The sequence below is a fragment of the Podarcis liolepis genome, assembly GCF_965112155.1.
Source record: "Podarcis liolepis genome assembly, chromosome: 4".
NCBI lineage: Eukaryota > Metazoa > Chordata > Lepidosauria > Squamata > Lacertidae > Podarcis > Podarcis liolepis.
Genome location: NC_139558.1, coordinates 79,598,908 through 79,613,452, shown reverse-complemented (window position 1 = coordinate 79,613,452; position 14,545 = coordinate 79,598,908). Strand labels below are relative to the sequence as shown.

At 40.0% G+C, this 14,545-nt stretch overlaps 1 protein-coding gene across 9 annotated transcripts in view; it reads left to right on the top strand.

Moving 5' to 3' along the window:
- Positions 1-13,125, top strand: part of FRY (FRY microtubule binding protein) — a 192,624-nt gene extending 179,499 nt beyond the window's left edge. For 4 of the 9 annotated variants that reach the window (XM_083498834.1, XM_083498827.1, XM_083498832.1 and 1 more), the window contains 6 exons: positions 1,079-1,228; positions 1,987-2,085; positions 3,736-3,819; positions 9,999-10,109; positions 10,684-10,886; positions 11,716-13,125. In XM_083498834.1, coding sequence (XP_083354960.1) covers positions 1,079-1,228; positions 1,987-2,085; positions 3,736-3,819; positions 9,999-10,109; positions 10,684-10,886; positions 11,716-11,974 — 906 coding nt within the window. In that variant the 3' untranslated portion in view covers positions 11,975-13,125. Of the gene's footprint in view, positions 1-1,078; positions 1,229-1,986; positions 2,086-3,735; positions 3,844-8,138; positions 8,157-9,998; positions 10,110-10,683; positions 10,887-11,715 lie in introns of all 9 variants that reach the window. The other 5 variants (XM_083498828.1, XM_083498830.1, XM_083498831.1 and 2 more) reach the window with 2 other exon arrangements.
- The last annotated feature ends 1,420 nt before the right edge of the window (positions 13,126-14,545 follow it).

Sequence of the window (14,545 nt, the reverse complement as noted above, 5' to 3'; positions counted from 1 at the left end):
TGTCTTGCAGGCCCTGCGGAAAGATGTCAAGTCCCGCAGGGCCCTGGTCTCTTGTGACAGAGTGTTCCACCAGATCGGAGCCACAGCCGAAAAAGCCCTGGCTCTGGTTGAGGCCAGCCTAACTTCTCTGTGGCCTGGGACCTTCAAGATGTTTTTATTTGAAGACCGTAAGTTTCTCTGTGGGGCATACCAGGAGAGTGTAGGGTTTTTTTAATTGCTTTGTTAAGTAGGAGAGGCATTAGAAAGGTTTAGTGATAAGGCAATCACTTTTTCCTTTTAGCTCTTCTGCTGTGTGATGTAAGCTGCTTTCTGGGTGGTACTGGCACGCCATGATGCTACTGCTTTAATACCCATGTTCCCACAACAGTTTTCAAGATAAGAGTGAGGATGTTATCAAATGTTTCCAGTTTCTCAGACACTCTAAATAAAACCATAGAATGTTTTGGTTCCTACATGGCTTGAGCAGTCCTTAAAAGTAACTCTGTAGTTTACAGCAGAAAACTGTTTAGAAACCATTTAGAAAGCTATTTACAGAAATCTCTCTATCAGCTAGGGAAGCAGGAAGAGAGTCTTGGTGTGCAATAGTTTCCAGATGCAGTTCAGTATGTTGGAACCCTCTCAAGCGGCCCAGGCACCCTTGCCAAGCAGTTCTGGCCAGAGGGGAAAACAAACACAAAGAAGCCTCTCTCATGATTTCCCCTCCTGTAAACTTGGCATCAGAACACTCATTGCATTGTTTGATAGACCACTTGACATTGAGTATTAACAAAACAATGCCCAGAATGGGCAGAGAAGTCTCATTTTGGTTGTTACTAGTGACAAAACAGAATGAGCCAATGCTGTACACAGGTTCGGTCTAACAAGAAGGGAGTGAAGGGGGATTACAAAACAAGAAAGCAAGAAAGCAGGTCAGAGAGCTACAGGTTGTGTGTGTGTGTGTGTGTGTGTGTGTGTGTTTCCCCCTCTGCAGTATACATGAAGAATGAATGCAGTAGTTGTGTATACCAAATTAAAATGTACATTAAGTTCTATCATTAAGTTCAGTAGCAAATGTGTTATGCATACTTTTGCCTTATAGAATATTCAGAAAAGATTCTGCTTTCTAACTTGCGATGCTGCCAGCTACCTTGGTGACAATTTGCGAGGAATAGGCTCGAAGTTTGTGAGCTCATCACAGATGCTGACATCATGTTCAGAATGCCCTACCCTTTTTGTAGATGCTGAAACAGTGAGTATTTTTTGCATGACTAACCACATTGAAGTGCCATTCATAAAACTATCAGAGTAGTGAAGACTCGGAAGCTGATTGTATCTTTTCTTGATAGACCTGTCTGGAAACAAGCATTGAGACATAATAGGAGACATTAGGTATTTGTTACATTCTAACCAACTGCTGCAGCTCTTCTTCATCATGCTGGGTGGTTATAGATTAGGAGAGTCTGTAAATAGACAGTGCTAATAACTGAGTTATGAGTGCGGAATTCTTTCATTAACCAAAATTAAACCAAAGCAGGTTTCTATACCTCATAATTTTGAAGACAGGCTTGAAAGCATTTGGGCAACATTTAGTAAAATGTTGAAAGCTGGTGTTTGGTAACTGTTTATGAAAGGGTTGCCATTGCTGTAAATAGCTATTTATGCCTCTCCATGATCAGCAGAAGCACAATTCTTCAAAATAAGCAAATACATTAAAATATATTTAATTTGAATAATTTGTACACTAAATTATGCTTTCCTTGCCTCCATTGTTGGTTTATCCAAGCAATTATGCCTTTTTATGATGGCATAATATGATCTCTAATGTATAATAATACAGTAGCTTCAACAATCATCTCCCACAAGTTCAGTCATGAAGGTGTACAACCCAGGCCTTGCAAATGTCTAGCAACTATCCAGGGACTGTCATGTGGGATCTTCCATTCATTCCATTCATTCTCACTGAATGAAGTAATGTTGACTATAGGATCGTTATTTTAATGTTTCTAGCTTCTCTCTTGTGGACTTCTTGAGAAATTAAAGTTCAGTGTCTTAGAACTACAAGAATATTTGGACACATATAACAACAGGAAAGAGGCAACACTTTCGGTAAGCATCATTTTTGGGTGTAATGGCTTTATCTATTTCTGTATTCCTTAATGCAAAAAGTTACTAATTCATTTCAAATCTGCAAGAGGCTCATTCAGTGACTTTACCTTTAGAGAAAAATACTGGATTATTTACAGTACTACATCTCTATATCTTCTATTTCTCTTTTTAGACTATATATCTGATTGGACAAAACTCAAAATAAATCTGGCCTGCAATTCTAAACACATTTACTAGGGAACAGGCGTCGTTGAACTTGCATCTGAGTAAATGTGCTTGAATCTGAAATGGTCATTAGATACATTTTAATCTGTTTTCATTCAAGACTTCAGTATTGGCCTTATCTGTGAAGGGGATACAGTATCTGTGTGTATGTAAATCTGCCGCCATTGTGGGACTGGAACAGCACCTGGTGGTAGGGCTGGACGATGGAGATGAGTTCACACCAGAAAAATGCAGGCTTCAAGCCAACAAGCTAATATAAGCATAGGCACCTTCTTCCCAAGGGAAGAGGGGTGGGAGGACACACATAGAGAAGCAGAGTGACTTAGTTCTAGAAACATACTGTTTTAACACCCTACCCACATCCAGTGAGCGCCATGACATCTCCTTAACACAGACAGACAACAGAGAAAGGAGGAACTCTTTTTAACTTTAATAAAGAAAGAAGACAGAGGACTGTGAATAGGGCTAACAAGCACACAAAAAGTCAGATGCAGACAAGGGGAAACAAGTCTGTAAGAAGGAGAAAGCTTCTGAGAATCAACCACATCTGCGAAGGTAAAATAAAAACTGAGGGCTCATGGGAGAACCCCAAGCCTGAACTTGTTGTCTAAGCAGTGATTTTTCCCTTCAACCACCAGGTGGAGCGCCAATCCACAATGATGGCAGATTACATGCACCCAATATATTTCTCAATATTGGACAAGTATTCCAGGAAATGTTTCTTGTATTCATTATAAAAGGTGTAGCACTGTATCTAAATGTACCCTAATACACAACCATATTCACTGGCCATCGGGTTATTATTTATTACATTTATATCCCACCTTTAAGGGACGTGGGTGGCGCTCTGGTCTAAACCACAGAGCCTAGGGCTTGCTGATCAGAAGGTCAGTGGTTCAAATCCCCGCAATGGGGTGAGCTCCTGTTGCTTAATCCCAGCTCCTGCCAACCTAGCAGTTTGAAAGTACGTCAAAGTGCAAGTAGATAAATAGGTACCACTCCGGTGGGAAGGTAAACTGCGTTTCCGTGCGCTGCTCTGGTTTGCCAGAAGCGGCTTAGTCATGCTGACCACGTGACCTGGAATCTGCGGACAAAAGCCAGCTCCCTCGGCCTGTAAAGCGAGATGAGTGCCGCAACCCCAGAGTCATCCATGACTGGACTTAACGGTCAGGGGTCCCTTTACCTTATCCCACCTTTATCTTCCAAGGACCTCAAGGTTCTCCTCCTCCCTGTTTCATCCTCACAACAACCCTGTGAGGTAGGTTCGGCTAAGGGATGGTAACTGGCCCAAGGTCACCCAAGTGAGCTCCGTGGCTGAGTGGGGATTTGAACCCTGATCTCCCAGGTCCTAGTCCAGCACTCAAACCATTACACCACACTGGCTTCAAATAACTTTATACGTCTGTTTTTCTTTCCAAATTACAGTGGCTGGCAAACTGCAAGGCAACATTCGCTGGGGGCTCAAGAGATGGTGTTATCACCTGTCAGCCAGGAGACTCGGAGGAGAAGGTAATCAAGGATTTGATCTGTTATGTTGTTTCTGCAGTAAGTTACAATTCCATATTACATCTTGACCACGGTAAAAGCTTTTGTACCTTCTATGTTTGTTTCAGATTATAGGCGCAATCTAATATATTGCAGCCATAGAATGTAATATAAGTAGGTACTATATATATTCCTGTCCTACTCCATCATATCCAACAGAGCATTCTTGAGATGTTTGTGCTGCATAGGTCTTGTGAGGCTCTGGATAAAGGTACTACTCCCTTACTCCTTCATGCTCATACCCCCCAACCATAATCCAAAGGTTCTTATCTTTCATGGGGAAACTCAACACCATCATCCCTAGTTCATTTCCAGTTTCACCGCCAAGTTTCCAGGGAAGCACAAAAAAAAGAGAGAGCATGTGAAGGATTGCCTAAGAACTGTCTAAATTTTTCTTTTGCCAATTCTGGATGGCCAGGAATTAATATGGAAGCAAATTGGCACATATGTACTAACCAGCTAGCCATGTGCTTTTCCTCTAATACTCCTTCCATCTTAATAGCTGTTGTGCTAGCCTGCAACTTTAAGGAAATATCCAAATATGAAGGAGTGGTGGCAGAAGTTAGGCCTCACCTCTGGGACCCATCACCCACCCATCCCACCCCATGGAGAATTTCTAATCCTAATGCTTCTAGGGTCCTTAACATCAGCTCTCTTCCACAGCAAACTTATCCGCATGTCATCTGAACCCAATATCATGGTGAAGTATCCTTAACTATGATCCGCATCCAAGAACAAAGCACAACTCCATGTTCAGATGACATGCTTAGCTTAAACCTTAGCTTGGCTGCCATGCCTTATGCTGAGCTAAAAAGGATGTAAACTGCTCTGTGGGAACCAACACATTCACATGGTACCAGTAATCCTTAGTCTAGTGTACTGTACTATTCAAACCAGGCCAGGTTTTCATTTCTGGGGGCAAGGCAGGTGATGGGGTCCTGTCAGTCTGGGAGCCTCTTCTTCTTAAGCTCTCGGTATGTGGAGAAACGCTTTTCACTTGCCCAGCTAAAGTTTGCTTTACTGTATCACATATTCTATGATTAAACTGATACTGAAAACAACCCTGGCACAAAGTAAACCCTGGAGTTCATGTAGCAGTTCTGGACAGTTTGTGTGAATCTAGTACAGACTAGTGTAGTGGCTGGCAAGATGTTTCCAGTCAAGTGATTTATTTTTAATCGGCCTTTGTAAAGTGAAGCTATTATTTTAGGCTACTAGAGAACACTTTGTATCATTCAAATTTTTCTATTCAGCCCAAGGAAAGCAATTCATTTCTGTACATCTTTGTACAGTGATTTGCCATCCATGCTTGGTCAAACGTTTTCCAGATCACCATGGCTTATTTTAAGACAGGAAGGAAACTGGAGCACCTGAAGACACCATGTTGCCTTTCTTTCTTTTTTAATGACATTTACTGTGCGTGGGGGCAAAGCCAAACAGCTCCCCCCCCCCAGAATAGCCTGGGGCTGCATCCCACAGTAGTGCCTTTGAAAGGATAGAAGCAGGCAGAAATATAAACAACTATAGCACCATGTGTGGCCAACAATAATTAAGAAAAGTGACAGGGTCTGGATACCTCCTTGTATGCCCTGCGGAGGACCTTAAGGTCCATAAATAACAATTTGGAGGTCCCAAGCCTCAAGGAGGTTAGATTGGTTTCAACTAGGGCCAGGGCCTTTTCAGCTCTGGCCCTGGCTTGGTGGAACGCTCTGTCACAAGAGACTAGGGCCCTGCGGGATTTCACATCTTTCCGCAGGGCCTGCAAGACGGAGCTGTTCTGCCTGGCCTTCGGCTTAGATTCACTCTGACCCCTTATATGCGATTGGGTATATAAATTTTCTCTTGGCTTTTTTGCTGGCCCATGTAGGACCAGCATGGATAGCTGGCTCGGGTGAATATCTGATGTTTCCTCCCTTTATAGTCTTGATTTACGGGCTACTACTAAAATGAAGCTGCATTTTAAGCTGTATTTTAAATTAACTGTTTGTTGTTGTTGTTGTTGTGTTTTTCTATTACATTTTATTGTAATTTGATGTTAGCCGCCCTGAACCCGACCCTGGCCGGGGAGGGCAGCTGTAAATAATTTTTTATTTTATTTTATTTTATTAAAAAGTGCCTGAGGAAATGTCTATCTGAAAGATGACCATTGTCTCCCCGCTTCCTACTCCATAATGATTTGAGTTGGTTGTTGGTTTTGGCAATGTTGTACCTCATAACTTCTTAGTTTTACTGTTCTTGGTTTCTTTGCACTTCTAAAAAATCTTTTTCATTTTACTCATTTATCTTGCTTTCTTGTGTCACCTGTTGTTCTTTCTTTGTACGCTGGTTCTGCTCCCCTTTGGGTTTGGTGATATGCAGGGACAAGGGAAAGTTAGTATGAGAAGTTTTAAAGGTCATTGTCCCAAACCTTAGGATTTTCATTCTGCATTTTGATTCTGTACTGTGCTTCCCAACGCTTATTCAGCAATATTGATAGCTAGGTTCACTTTTGAATAAGTGAAAATTATTGAGGTGACTATGTTGAGTCTACAAAGGAGGATAATAATGAATTAAAACTGGTATTTCTGTATTACAACAATGCTTAGGGGGAAATCAGCTGATTACAGCATTATCGTTATTTAGCTAAATGCTAAGTCTTCTTTAAACACTTTGAGGACTTTTTTTTATAAATAGCAGCAGCCCCAATCCAAAGTTCCTCCCATTTCATGAACCTGTGGGTATTTACCTGCCAAACAGATGGTTGGTTTAGCTGCCTTGATAATCAGATACTGTGTTTGTGGGACCTGGATTCATACACCTCCATACAAGATATTGGTTCTGTTTAAGGTGATCTTGCAAGCATTTGTTTGATAGTGCACCAGCACATTTTCACCCACATGGAGCAATCTTTGGCAGTAATGGAAACAAATTCAAGAAGGAAATTCATGTGTGGAAGCTTCCTTACTCAGGTCACTCTTGCTAGACCAGAGTGTACATGGCTGCCTATCAGCATTTATACAAACCTATCTGTCTAAAAACATTTTATACCATCCTTCATTAAAAATTCCAGGGTGGCTTACAATATATAAATACCAGCACAATAACAGCTCATTGCAGTTCAATGAATACAGAAGGTGCTACATTATTTTTATGCCAGATTTTTCCAGTATATGTTCTTTAAAACAAAATTATATAAACTACAATCTTGTATCCAGTTTTGTGAGAGTAAGCCCCATTGAGCTCAATGGAACATACTCCTGAGTAGGCATGTATAGAATTGCACTGTTAGCGATCTATTACTTTGTCCTGGAATGGCTTAAGCCTTTTACATTCTTTGCCATTGAACATGGCTGGCTGAAACAAATCAGTATTCCTGTGGAGACATTCAACCCACCCCATATTCCTGGCTTAAAACTGAACATTTCCCTACTTTTTCCTATGCCAAATGGCAATAGGTTTACATTCTTATGGTAATCTGAAGGGAAAATAAATTCAGTAGTTAATAATTGTATTATTCAGATTATATACTATATTCAGATAGTATCCCAGGGTATGAAAAATGTTGAGATGTATGCCCAAAATGCAAACATGCTTTGGCAAACAGCTGCCAGTGCAATTCTACAGTTGTTAATAGCCTGTCTCATCTCTTTGTTTGACTTCATATTTACTAGCATGGTGCTGGACTGTATCAGCTGCATGGCATTTGACACTATGAACCTCCATGTGCAACTGCTAGCGCAACCAACTTCCTGTGCAAATAACCTTACACGCTTTTATAATCAGCCGCCACAAAATAATGTAAGACTGCAGTTATTTTGTATTCATGCCCGTTTCAGTGGAACTCTGCATATTAAAAGTGTGCATTCTTACTCCATGGGGGCAGCTTGTAACTCTAAATCGTGGTCAGCAACGAGATTGGATACAGAGCCAGTCTATCGCTGAACTATAATGGATGCCTCAGGTGCAAAGAATTCTATAGGTGAATTTTAAGAGCACTGAACTGTTTCATTTCTAAGGTGTAATAACTTATTTTTAGAGTAATCCAGACTGGCTTTCAGAAAAAGTTATGCTCAAACTTAGATAATTACAGTGACTGCATTAGAACTGTGATTATTCAAAATTTTGTTTAAACAGCTGTTGCCGTGCATGTTGTGCAGTTGATACATTCTGAATCACTTAGCAAGTAAAGAGAAGTGCTAATACTGCTGGCAGACTAGGAAGCCTGTGCTTTTCCAGTTGCATGCATTACACTGACACTATACTTTCTTTCCTTTCCTTTTTCCTGTGCCATGCTTGCTGTGTAGCAAATGGAATCTCTTGCAGTAAGTTAAAAGTTTTCATATTCTTTGTCCATTAAAATATGGACTAATGCACTCTCCTATTTCCCTGTTTTAACTCTTAGCACGTTTCCCCCTTTTTCTTTTTGTTCTTATTAATTCCGTTTATTATTACAAGAAATGTTTGTACTATGTTTTATTTCAGTTTCCTGGGCAGTTCGAATATAGTTTACCGTATTTATAAATTCTCGCTTTGTCACATGCAATTTGAAATTGTTATATAAATTATATTTGGACAATAATCAAAGCCCTCACTTGCTTAACGTGTGAAGGAAGAGAACAGAAGTAATGGCTCTACTAAAACAAGTAATTTCTGTACTGCCTTTCTCCAAAATGAGAGTGTTTTTCATTCTAGGCTAAACTGAGAATTTCATTATGTAATACAGAATAAAGGAATCTAATCAATTTTAGAGTATGATACCCCTGGAATATGATAAATCCATCCTCCCCACATGTACAACTGAGGGAATCCCTTTTCTCATCTCAGGGATTCCTCAGTTTAGTGGAGCCAATTTCTCTCCTCCTTCCTTGTCCCTCATCAGCCTTTAGCTGCGAGCTCATACACTGCAGTGAACCAGCAATTACCTGGTGTTAAAGGACTATACATGACTCCTATATGAAGCTCCAACTTGCCTTTTCCTTCCTAAGGCCAGATGCACATGCACCAGTTACAAATTCGATACATGGATATGAGATCCAAATATGAGGATTTCTACTGCTTTCAAGTGACCACACAGAATGGATTGTGTCCACCTCCCCTTTCTCTCTGCATAACAAGGCACTGTCATGGCACAGAACTATTGTGATTCAACACTATGGTCATAAGCACCCATTCACGGAAGTCGTATATTTTTAAGGTTTTCAATTTAGCCAACCATTGTGTGTCTAAACTAAGTTACAAATGCAGTTTGAAAGAAATTGCAATTTCACTTTTGAAGAAGTGGGAAACTCCTGCATCAACTCAATAAAGCACATTTATTTTTATTTCCTTGACTAATACAACAAACTTTAATGAGCCAAGTCCATAACATTTCTTTTATGAAAAAATGTAGATTGTATAAATGCAGGCAGGCATTCTAATTAAGCAACTACCAGCTAAGACCTCAAAAGCGCAGTGTTTATATAATGGTATTTAAACAAAAGTTGTGTTTGGATGTTACAGTAGACGATTATTGATTGCAATGGCAGCAGGCCACAGTGAGCTTCAGGCTTCTACACTCCCCTCCAGTATGGCTATGAGGAGATAAAAACCTCTTACTTTCAGTTTTGATTAACCTGTTTAGCATTACATCTGCATTGTAAACTTTATAACCATAGAAGCCAGCTTTATAATGCATGGTTTAAAGTTGGCTTAAAATTAGCTTGTTTCAAATGAAGCATACTTAAGATAACTGCACTCTATCATCTTCAAGTGTAACAGTAAGTTATATTTAATTTAAAAAACAACCCAGAACCAAAAGCCATGCCAGAGGGAGACCAAGGACATGAACTGAAACTTCACTGTTTGCTCCCATAACAAGAAACCATGGTTTATTGTACAATTGAATACAGTTATTGTGATCATTTGGAACAAGCACTTGGTGCCACCATCAGATTAAAACGGTGATGCACATTATGAGGTAAAAAATGCCACTGAAGTTCACTTTGGTGATGTAGAGATGGCACATGCTTCCCATATTCTCCATATATTCCCTATTTACAGCAGTATTTGGTCTTATTTCAGCCTTGTTTTGTAATCCCTGATTCGCAGTTTATTGCTTATGGAAAAATAATGTCCAACCTGTTGCTTCTTAATAACTTACCCCTTTTACAATTTTATTTCTTTAGCAATTGGAACTGTGCCAGAGATTATATAAGCTGCACTTCCAGTTATTGTTGCTTTTTCAGTCGTACTGTAAACTCATCGGACAAGTGCACGAAGTTAGTACAATGCCAGAGGTATGTTGCTACAATCAAGCCTTTTGCTGAAATAATTGCTGTGCGTTCCTGTGTGGTGTTTTATTTCGTACAGCAATCTAACGTATCTTAAATGAGGGCTGCTTGTTCAAGATCATGAATGATAACTATAGAGAGGTGTAGCGCATTCTATTAGTTTAGAGAAAATGTGGATGGATTTCAAACTGGGTACTTATTTTCTTACATTTATAAGCTGCTCTTCCTGTGTGGAGTTCAAATACGTGGTTCTCCCCAACTCCCTTTTATCCTCAAAATTCTGGGTAGATAGGTTGGCATGAGAGATAGTGGATATCCGAAGATCACCACTGAGCTTCACAACTCAGATATAAAGTTCAGTAATGTTTTTATACATACGCTCTTCTAGCAGTATTTCAGTATACATTCACAAATGGAGTTCCATATGCATCTTGCACGTGTGTATTTAAATTTTATTCAAACACCCAGTTGCAAGAAATGAAGCTATCACTTTGTCCTTGAATGGTGCAGATTTTATATTTTTGATGCCCAATAGAGAAAACTTGTACATTGATGAATGTAATTCTCTTTTCCTTAACAGCTACTGAATATGTCACGAGAGCTGAGTGAGTTAAAGAAGAACCTTAAGGAAGCTAGTGCTGCCATTGCAATGGAACCTCTGATTGTAGAATGTGGTACCTCTGAACCCATGTTCACCTCTACAGAAGTAGCCATTCAGTCCATGCTGGAGTGTCTGAAAAACAATGAGCTTGGAAAAGCTCTACACCAAATAAGAGAATGCAGGTAACTTGATCAAGTGGCTGATCATGACGTCTTATTTTTCCTTTCTTCCTCTCAGAAGACTACAGCTGTGTAACTTTACACACACATCTTCATTTACGCTAACAAGTGTATTCAGATTCAGTCAGAAGATATTTGTAATCATTTTAAGGCACAATTTACTAAGCACTTTTATTGTGCAAGCCTCATTTAAATGAAAACGTTGTGAAGCAGTGCATCATACATTAATTTCTGTGTGTCTTTTATGGGAGAAGTTCCTTATACTTGGTTCCCTTTTTTAAACGATTGCACAAAGCAGTGATTGTCAAGCTGTGATGGGAAGTGCATGCAGCTCCCATGAATGGTTTCTTCCACATGCATAGTTTGGGCCAGAGATGTACCAATCCTTATAGTTGATCATTTAGTCAAACCTTTACCCAGGCCAGAACTTTTTATTTATTATTGTAAAATGTTGTTTTAGTTCATCAGATCCCCATAGTAATGTGTTACAGAAACACCTTACTACCTCCTCTGTTTCCCATCTAGAGGTGCCTCTCTGTAGTTTGGCATGGTAGAGAAGCATGGGCATCCACCTTCATTCCTGAAGGAAATACTTATACCGATTTTTTTTCCCTACTAATATTGAATCCCATGTGTCTATATTGTTTATTATCTCATGCAGTTCCCCGCAAGGTTTATTTTTCAGTGGCATGGAATTTGTATACGAGTTGCCCAAAATATGCATATGTAGCTGCAGAGGAATTGGGAAGGGATTTCACTTGTACAAAAGAGGGAATCTAGTTCAGAGAGATCCTTAAATTAACTCTGGCTTTTTTATACTCATTTCCTGCAGGAGTTTATGGCCCAATGACATTTTTGGAAGCAGTTCTGATGATGAGGTCCAGACCCTACTGAATATTTACTTCCGGCACCAAACACTGGGGCAGTCTGGCACTTACGCTCTAGTGGGCTCCAATCAAAGCCTGACAGAAATCTGTACTAAACTGATGGAGCTGAACATAGAGATCCGGGACATGATCCGCAGGGCTCAAAGCTACCGAGTCATCAATACTTTTCTTCCAGACTCCAGTGTTTCCGGCACAAGTCTCTGACAAAAGTCTTGTGCCCCCCTTTTCATTCAAGCTGGGATTGCTTCCATGCTGGGCTGAGGTGGTTCAATGCCTTCTCAGCCTTAGAAAGACTTGGTCAAGTTGTAGTCAGTCTTGTTACCTTTACAACATTTTCCAAGAGGAGCTGGGCAGTGTTTTCAACGTGTAGCAATACTGCAAGGACAAAGGTAGCATAGAATCCTTTGTTTTGAGCTGCACAAACAAAATGCATTTCACTGGACAACCGCAGTTCACTACTGAAGAAGTGACTTCCATACATACCAAAGACTACTACACTGAACAAGACTTCCTTTCTAGAAATTTATTTTTAGGTTGGCAAAAGTGCAATCTTTCCTTCACTTGAGGATGGTTTTGTTTTTTAATCTTGTACATTTTTTTTCCTTTTGACCAAGTTTAAAAAATGGGCAGAATGAAGCTAGCGACAGGACACTGCGAGACTGTCTTTTTGAAAGCTGAGAGCCTGTGTGTATGAAAGAGGTTGTAAAGGACTACAGTTTTAAATGTACACTGTAACTTAGATATGATTACTGTATCTTTTGGGGGAAAACCAAGCTGCTATGAAGTACATTTCCTGATGTTGCTAGGCTACTGTCTTGGAAGGTACTAGATCCTGTTGTAAAAGGTCTGTTATTAAGGCCAAAGTACCTATGAATGGACAAGGAAGATTTTTTAAAAAAAGATTTTGGCTGCTTTTTACTAGAGGGTTGCTTTTATGAATATATTTATATTACATAAGGATGGTTGGTCTGGTATACCTTGCTATTTTGTAGGAAAACATCACATTGCTGTTTTTAATTTTTTTGACCTGCCCCGCATGGATATTTTAATTTAACATACATTGTTTTAACAGTTAAGAAATGGAAAGTGAATTTTGAGTTGTACTTAAGAATATTTTTTTTGGTAATATGTAAGTTTTTCTTGCACTTAACTGCTGTAATGTGTTAAATGGGTGCATGCAAATCTTTTTGCACATTTAAGACACTTTTATTGCAGCATAGCCTCACTTATTCACTCTGTAAATACACTTAAAGGTTTTTGTGAAGTACCTTTTGGTTGATATTTTGATCAGAATAGGATCACCTAACTAAAATATCAAGGTCATTATAATATATATACATATGCATATATACAAACATGCCTCTGTGTGTACTGATTAATATGGAATGAGAGTATGATACGGTACAAAGGCTATTGCTTTCCATTGGTTTTGAACTAACATGCAGCCTTCACAACACTCAAATAGCTGCTTTCTAAATAACCATAAGGGAGACAAATGTAATCTCTCATTTGACCAGAAGCAGCTTTGAAAAATAGGCTGTTTATTCTGAAGTTTGCTTCAAATGCATAGCCCTAGCTGAATGAAAAATGGTGTATGTTTCTCCGCTCTTAAGGGGGTTAGCCCTTCAAACAAAATTGGAGTAAGGTACTCGCATTTAAATTGTAAAGGGAAAGTGGAGATTGCAAGAATGAGTTCATACGCTATTTTATGCAAACTTACAGAAGAAGTACACTTAATCATTATGACTAAGCAAAGATGCTGGAAGTGTACCCTTTGAGGTGAAAATGTAATTCTTGCTCCTCAAGCAGCTCTGGAAAATAAGTGCCCACACTGTCCTAGTTTTAACTCTGCCTGGGAAGTGATCCAGCTATAGTTCTGAGTGCATGAGAAAGTAAAGCAGGGTTTTACACATTTCCCCATTAAGTGCTTGCAACGTACCGTATTTTTCGCCCTATAGGACACACCGACCCATAGGACGCACCTAGTTTTTTTTGGGGGGGAATAAAGAACCCCCCCCCCAGCCGCAGGAACTCCTGCAGGCTCCCCAGGCTTACGGATAGCTTCCCAAAGCGCGGGGCGCTCTGCTTCAGTGCGCTCCGGGCAAGCAGGCTGCTATCCGCAGCCTAGGGAGCTCTGCGGGAACTTCCGCAGGGCTTCCTAGGCTGCGGATAGCTTCCTGAAGCCTGCATTCGCCCCATAGGACGCACACACATTTCCCCTTCATTTTTGGAGGGGAAAAAGTGCATCCTATAGGGCGAGAAATACGGTAGATTTTATATGCACTATGTTGCTGCTCCAATACTGTTGAAACAAAGGGTAGTTTTATGCTTAGCAACCAATAGCATACCTCCATAATCCTTAAGTATGTAGAATATTTCTGCCTTTTGCTGGATTTCACTGGTTCTTAGTGGTATCCTGTCCTGCCATCTGTGACAAGCCTGTTCTCAACTTTGTGCCTGCCTGTTGCAGTCCTCTTAAATAGCAAGGAAGACGTGCTTTCTTACATGGCATGACTTGAATGCTGTCTCTACAAAGACACCCTTTCCACCATTCTGTTTGGAAGAATGCTCTGTAAATAAGAAAATGCTTGTGAATGTCAGAAAACCAAGCTATTTGAGACACTAGAACTAAAGCTGATTACCTTCTCAAACTGGCCTAATCTCCCCTACTGATAGGTATCTTGTCGTACACCTTGCTCACTGTCCTCAACCAAATTTATACAGAGAATGTGTGGGTGTATCTATCTATCTCAGATTGTACAGGTATCTATACTA